The following is an 8,199-nucleotide window of genomic DNA, read 5'->3' as shown; positions in this document are numbered from 1 at the left end:
CTTGAAGGTGATTTTATGGGGAAATGATGTGGCAGTAAGAAATATTTCTTCTACATTTTCTTCATCTCTATACTTTATAAAACCTTCAGACTGTCCAGTTTCTGATCCAGTATGAAAATTCTTCAATACCTTATCCAAGTCAGGAAAATGTATATAGAATTCTCTTCAATGTATGCGTGTATATCTGACACTTAAAATGTCAGCAAGAGTGGTTTCCAACCAGATTTCACTCTAGAAGTGTTGCCTATAATGAAGTCAGAGTTACAACTGTGCAAGAAACATTTTGTTAGTCCAGTTGGTGTATGTGTGGCTTTCGGTTCAATAATATTTTTCTGTATTTAGTTTGCATGAGTGTACATTTTCCTCTTATTGTATCATTATTGCCTTTTATGTCTAGTAGTGCAAAACTTCTTGAAATTACTGGACATGAAAATCATATGGGGTGTATTCCTTATTCTGATGCAGTAAATCTCCAAGACGAGGAGCAGCAAACATCTTTATGTATGCTTGCTATATTTAGGAATGATGCTAGTCCATGAAATTGCAGTTAGGCTACATAATGTTGTATAGCATTCTGGGGACATGTGGAAAAATTGGAAGAGCTGTAATCAGCCATTAATATCTGGCTAACTCTGTTTTGTTGAACACTAGAGGGAGATCAAAGCAAAAGAATAAATGACTAATAGAGTGTAGACTGTAGTTACTAATTCAGTTTGTTCATAAAACTTCAGTTGATGAAATGAAACAACAGGTATGGTATTATCCTAATTTTTCACCATTGTTTTCTCATGCCTTTGTTTGGTATTGTTTTACCTGAAATGTGATTTTTAAAGAATAATGAAAACCTGATAAGGGAAAGGACTGTGCTTATATTTATTTCAATGAATGAATTCTGTGTTTAAAAAAAAAAAAAAAAAAAAAAAGTTTTCATGTAAAACACATACTTTGAGGCAAAGACTGAGACTTCAGCAGCTAAAAATGAAACGAACACAGTTTGTCTCACTGTTTTCTAAGTACTCAGGACTTTGTTTTGGTACAGCCCTGCAGCAGTAAGCAGAGGGAACTCATTTATCGCAGGACTTTCATCAGTGTGTAAGCAACTGAGACGGATCACATTCAGAGTAGGATACAACCCTTTCACAGTTGTAACTGCTGTTTTATTCAGTGTTTGCTGAACAAATTTTGTAAGAAAAAAATTGCCTCTTAAGGTGCAGATTTTTTTTTTTAGATTTGTGTAAAATAAAGTTATCAAATGCACACTTTCTTACCCTCTCAGTTACTGTTGGGAAATAGCAAGCCTTTCCATAGAATTCCCAAAGGAAGGGCCCTTAGGGCATTTAATAGTTTCCTGAGAGGAAGGCTCTGGCTTATCAGGCTCTAGCAGAGAAGGAACATTGGCATCCAAGCTTCAAAACTAAGGAATTATTCATGCTGCAGTTTGTACAGACTGCTATGTTCTTAGGGATGCCTGAGCTGGGTGGAGGCAGGACTGTGTTGGCACTTGTTATTGCAGTGAAGAGTTCACAGTGGGTTAGGTTGTCCTGTATAAACTGTTGCTGAGTGCCATACTCCTACTGCACCGCCTGCCAGACATGGTAATGCACTTGCACAAGCATCAACTGTTTATTGTTTTTATTTTTAGGGTGGAAATTAGGGTGTCTACAGGCTCAGAGGATGTGACAGAAATGAGAGGAAGGAGAAGCGTAGGTGGAAAGGGAGAGGTAGAACTTGGCCTCTCAGCACAGCAAGCTGCTACAGTGGTTCAGGACTTATACCATAACTTCTCTTAAGAGTACCAGGCAGCTCTCCTGCACACAGAAAACAATAATATCCATGTAATATTAATAGCAAGACTATGCATCCACCTACAAAGCTTCTTGTTTAGTGTCACATCTAGGAGAGACAGGTGACTTTCAGCCGAGGGACCACATCTCTGAGACCAGGTACTCAGGGGAGTGGCAATGCTGTGTAAATTCATCTGGTGCAGTAACTTAACATTTTTAAGAACTATGTAGTTAAAACTAAAGACAGATTTTGGGATCTATGTGCTCTTTTTCACCTCTTGCTTGAGCAAAGCCCACCTGGTAGGCAAGTAAGTGCCCACCAGAACACGCAGGGAATGTCTTGTCCTCATAGATCACCTTCTGATAACAGGTCTAGTTCTTTTCATCACCATGAAAGCTCAATGTTGACCTAATGAAGAGGAGAAATTGTCCTTTTATTTGTTTTACAACTTTATAAACTAACTAACTCAATGTTTTTAAGTGACATGTTTCCTTCATAAATGCCCTGTACATCTGGAGAAGCTGGAAAAAAAAAAAGAAAAAAATTTTCTTTTCAAATGGATTTGGATACAAAATCATGTTCACTCAAATGGCAGTTGTTGAGAGTTGTATAAAGCTCTCATCCATGTACATGTGTGTGACCTGTGCTGTCATTTTTCAGAAAAAGATTGTTCTCAGCTGCATCAGGCAACATAATCAGTCACGCTCTTCAACCAACCACCTCCACAGGGGTTGTTGTTCCAGTCTGACCAAGATGTACAAGAAGAATCTTGTTGCTGTTACTGCTAACTATGCCAATTGATTTAATGTTTTGAAACTGAAGGAAGGGCTTTATTTAATAACTGCTTATCCAATTGAAAAAATATGTATCAAGTGCAGACCTGACTACTCCCAAACCTTGCAGGTACTAAGTCACTATATTTCTAATGCATAGAAAATTGATTTTTTTTTTTTTGTTGTTATTAATATGCACTGGGCATGCAGGAAAGAATTATTCATTTTGTCCAAGGTTAATCCTGTTCAGTGTAGAGACCCCTCAACATCCACTGGGGCTTTCTCAGCATGGCTGCAGGCAGAAATACTGGTGTTGCGCCTTAGCTATGCAATATGCATGGTGCCAACATACTTTGTCAGTGTCCGAGTGCTGTAAAGAAACAAACCATAATCACAGTGAATGAATATAATTGATAGGTAATCCAAACTACAAACATGTTTCCTATGTTTCTACACCATTGTGTACTTCTCAGTCCTGGCTTGCAGTTCTCTCTGCTTTGTCTTGCTTTAAAAAAAACTACAGCCTAAATGGAAATTCCTGATAATATTATAAATGTATGCATTTTAGCAACTTCACTATTGTTGCCAGCTCATTTCCCATTATGCCAGATCAGGAGCCTGCCTCTTTTTATATAAATAATGTTTCAGAATATCCAAACTGACTGAGTTGTTGACTTCTCCCTCCAGGACCTAATTTAAATGTGTGAAGAAAAAGCCTGAGGTTTTTTGCTGGATTTGCGATACTTACCATTAAATTTGAAAAGGTGTTTCAAACAAAGTTTTTTGGTGTTTGGTGGCAGTGGTGTTATTCATTGCTTATTTCACTTCAATGTTTTCTGCTACAGGCAAAGTTTTTATTAGACTGTGCATAACCACAAGTAAGTGAAAAGCCAAGTAGTTCAGCCACTGATGGCGGGGGGTGGGGAGTTTGAAGTATAATGCACATTTTTATTCCTAAATTGCTGTGTTCTGTTCTTAACAATCCTGACACATGAGCGCTGGGTTTTAAAAGTTGTCTTTTGCAGGCATGTGCAAAAGATGAATCTGAGATCAACTGGAGACTGGTGCTGGTTAATGATATTGATCTTTTATCGAGATAGTACAATGATGAAGCAGATGAAAAACCATATTGGCAGTGGAGAGGAAGCGTTGCATCCAGGCTGTGTCTGGTAGTGCAACCAACACAAGGGTAAATGTTTTTCAGCTGATGGCCATTTATAGCTTTGTGCAAAATGGCCTTGGCTTTAATTTCAGTGGGTAGTCAGTGGAAATATGACTTGGAGTACCAAGGTATTCTCGTATCTTACTTCTGTGGAAACTATTGACTTTAAGGATGCACACAGGTTACTGATCATGTTCACAAGAGCCTTACACTCTGTATGTAGCCTGCCTATCCTGTGCTGTACATAAGCATTGAACTACTTTGTGTACACTCCCTGGTCATTCTGTAGCTGCAAAAGAATCCTGTAAATGTGGGATTACAGCAGAAGTATGATCAAAATATGCATTGTGTAGGTGAAGCAGTGGATTTACAACCTGTCTACAACAGGATAGGTACATAGAAACTTTTGTCTGGGAAGTCTGACAATGGTGTGACTGCACTGAAGCATCAGAACAGGATTAATTGGGAACATCTTTCATAGAATCCTAATAGTCTTCAGTAGCAATATACACATATTGAAATGGGAATCTCTGAAATAAGAATGTCTTTGGCTCTTAATTGTCTGGAAACAACATTAAGTGATATAGCATAACAATTCATTTCTATAACTGCTGAGAATCCTTAACACAGTTATTGTAAATTTAAGAACGTTTATATTCTGTAAAAGCAGTAAATGTAATGTCATGCCATTCAAAATGCTGCTTTCAGCAATAGAGCCATCATGTTTATAAAGGGAATAAGTTCAGCAGTATGAGTGTACCAGCAAAGCAAAAGTACTGAAAAAGAGTTGAGAAGGAACAGGGATGTAACAAATGTTTTGGGTTTTTTTTTCCAACTCATTGTGTTTAAATCCCGTTTAAACAAGGTTTTGTTTGGAGTGTCCATGTTGACTTTCTATTGAGTGTAAATTAGGTTATGAAACAGATCATTAGATGAGAAATCATAAACTTAACCTGGAGAGTAGTTGTGAGAATAGGAAAAACATACCACTACAAAGACATTGGTGCATGTCTTGCATATGCCAACAGATGTTAATCTAATTGTCCAGATGTGCTGCTGCTTATTTCAGTGCAATTCAGTTCTTGCATTCCATTACAGGGCCTTTTTTTTTTTTTTTTCCTGATAAGTATGGGAGCTGTCTTGAATGCTTTCTTTTAAGGGAGCTGATAGCTTCTTTCAATTAAGTTCATGTTCTCTGGTTGGTCCAGTTTTCAGCATATTTCACAACAAGTAGTACCTTACTGGCAATCTCAGCAGATGATAATAGCAAACCCAGGTCAGAAACCTGTTATCTCTTGCTATATGGCCAAACACATTTGAACTGAATGCTCAAAATGCATTAGAGCTGATCACATTCAAGCTGAGGTTTAGCTTTGCCATTTACAGGCAGCCACCAACACTTAAGGAGGGCTGGTATAAGATGTAATTAAAACTTCTGAATTCTTCTTTTGAAACAGTACTAAAGAGCATCATGGCACTTAGCAAACCTGACTAGGAACAAATGCCCAAATGCATTTCAAGGCATATTGATATGAAAGTGCTAGAGAACGAAAGGCTGTTTTGAACTTAAAAATAGGAGAATATTTCAGTTCTTAAAAAGGGGAACATTCAAATAGCAACTGCATTTGTACTTCACAAATAGAGCTATTAAAATTACAAGAAAAAATGTCCGTTATTCTCTATGGGTAACATCTGAGCCAAACTAATATCACATGCATTTACACCTTAATGAATAGCTTAAAAAGAATAATCCTTTGGAAAGATTCCTATAGGCTTTCATGTAATTTAGACCAGGATAATTACAGAGAAAGAAAAAATATTTCAGTCCAGAAACAAAACATTTGATCTTTTAGATAGATGTAAAATACAGCCAAAAAAGGATTTTGCTTTGGATCTTAAAAATATATTCAAATCAAGGGAATGTTTCAATTTGCCTGAAAAGACAGTTTGGCATAAGTATCTAGCATAACTGGAAAAAAATCAATATTTATAATGTTCACATCTAAATTAAGAGCATTTTTTTATTTCAACATCAACAGTGTGGTGGTAAATATGCTACTGTTCTGGACAACAGCTTATCTTGGCATTGGTTTCATCCATGTCTAATAATGCTATAAATCTTGTAAGAAATGCCAGACTTTCCCAAAGCAAACAGCTGGGCCCAGCAGAGACTGCCAAATTCTTGAAGTCTGTGAAATCTGTTTCAGTAAACGTGGGATGTTCATCAGTAAAGAAAGTTATATTTTTTTTTTTTTTAAACTTTCCTGCAGCTAACAAAGAATTTACACCTTACTTTCCTCTGAGGCACCATGGAGCTTGGAGCATCTCTTATTTTATCCAAAGCAACTAAGCTTCACTCCAGTGATATATATTCATTCAATTGCGAAAGGTGATATTTCAAATGTTTGCTTTTTTTTTTTTTTTTTGGCATGTGGCAATTTTCTTCTTGATACTTATTTTTCTGTATGTTCTATTGCAGGAGAAATTCAAAACATTTCAGTCAAGACTTCAGATTGATCCAGATGAGGTAAAATGCCTTCAGCAAAAGGATGGTCTGACTGACAGGTCAGCTTCAACGTAAAGCCAAGCCTGAGAAACAGCAATACCGAGGCTTTCCAAGAGCAGAAGCAATGAGCACTGAGATACCTTCCAACCTAATCAAACATGCAGGGCAGACAAGCATTCCATCACTCAAAAATATAACAGATTTTTCCTTAAATATCACTGACTGCAACCAGGTCGTGGTGCCAGAGGAAGTCTTTTTCACTGTTGCTGCTGCTGGCATGCTAGAAAATCTACTTGTCCTTGTCGCTGTCATCAGAAATAAGAATTTGCACTTGCCCATGTACTTCTTCATTTGTAGCTTAGCCATTTCAGACATGTTAGGCAGCTTGTACAAAACTCTGGAGAACATCTTTATTATTTTGTGCAAAATGGGGTACCTGACACGTCGTGGGGACTTTGAGAAAAAGCTGGATGATGCCATGGACTCCATGTTCATTCTGTCTTTACTGGGGTCCATTTTCAGCTTGCTTGCTATTGCAGCAGACAGATACATCACTATCTTCTATGCTTTGCGGTACCATAATATAATGACAGTACAAAGGGCTTTGGTCATCTTGGCAATCATTTGGACATTCTGTGCTGGCAGTAGCATTGTCATTGCCCTCTTCTCCCATGAAATCGCTACAGTCATTCCCTTCACCATCCTGTTCCCTTTAATGATGTTTTTTATACTGTGCCTCTATATCCATATGTTCCTCCTAGCCCGATCTCATGCTAAAAAGATTGCCTCGCTGCCAACCAGTGCAGTCCATCAGAGAGCTAACATGAAAGGAGCCATTACACTGACTATTTTCCTTGGAGTCTTCCTTTGCTGTTGGGCCCCCTTTGTTCTTCACATCCTTTTAGCAAGATTTTGCCCACACAACCCTTACTGTGCCTGCTACATGTCCATTTTCCATGTGAATGGGACCCTCATAATGTGCAATGCAATCATTGATCCTATGATTTTTGCATTCCGAAGTCCAGAATTACGAAGTACATTTAAGAAGATGTTTTGCTGTGCCAGGCATAACTGGAACTGGTAGAAATTAAATGAAGTCAAATATTATTGAAGCACACCCAATGCAACATCAGTTTGCAGAGTTAAAAATACTAACACAAAATAATACTACACTTGCACTGCCAATGATTTTCAGAGGGCAGTAAAAGAATGCATATGAGCAAAGTATCCAGACAAGTCTTTGTCAACTAAGCCTCTAGAAACATTATTGATTAAGTGAATTCTACTGATATTTTTAGACTATTGCATGGAAATTAACTGCCAACATTTCAGGAAAACTTCGATGTAAATCTTCTGCAGCAAGCCTTGTGTACCCCTAGAGATGAGTTAATGCAGTAATTTCAATTTAAAATGTATACTACTTTAAAATTATGTTGTTTAAATCACAAATAAATGAATAATTATTTTAAAACTTCACACTTACATAGAAGTCTGTAATAAAGCAGAAAATATGAACTTGTCCTTTGCTGGCAATGTTCACTCATTACTTTGTTCTTCAACATAAGGTGTCCTTAAAATCTTTCCATTAGTATTTTTCAAATGTCAAAAATAACTTTTGGAGCATGAGTCCAAGCAAAGCTGTTTTGGGTTAAAAGCTATTTTCAGTGACCAAATGGTTTTTCCCAACATAGAGATGTTGTGGCAGCACAGATTATAGGCTTTCAATTTTGAAATCCCAAAGCCAGGTCTGGATCAGCAAAGGGAACTGCTGACTTTGCCAGCTCTTCATTAAAATACCATAGATCAGTTTATTTTGATAAAAGAATAGGCTTCAGAGAAAGAAAAAGAACTCTGGTATAGCATTAATTTTCTAAACATGACACAACAAGGAATTAAAAAAATAAAATACCAGACAGAAAATTGAAAGATCTCCAAGGAATTCAGTCATCTGGAAAGGGATCAGCCAGCCAGTT

At 37.2% G+C, this 8,199-nt stretch overlaps 1 protein-coding gene across 1 annotated transcript; it reads left to right on the top strand.

Annotated features, from left to right (window-relative positions):
• Nucleotides 1–6,350: 6,350 nt before the first annotated feature.
• Nucleotides 6,351–7,310, top strand: MC2R (melanocortin 2 receptor; the record flags this gene model as incomplete). The annotated part of the gene is made up of 1 exon (XM_079533205.1): nucleotides 6,351–7,310. The coding sequence occupies one exon, from the start codon at nucleotides 6,351–6,353 to the stop codon at nucleotides 7,308–7,310; it is 960 nt and encodes a 319-aa protein (XP_079389331.1).
• Between the last annotated feature and the right edge of the window lie 889 nt (nucleotides 7,311–8,199).

This window comes from Tetrao urogallus (assembly GCF_951394365.1).
Source record: "Tetrao urogallus genome assembly, chromosome: 3".
Taxonomy (NCBI): domain Eukaryota; kingdom Metazoa; phylum Chordata; class Aves; order Galliformes; family Phasianidae; genus Tetrao; species Tetrao urogallus.
Note: the sequence above shows the minus strand (reverse complement) of the source record. Positions and strands in the feature narration are given on the sequence as shown.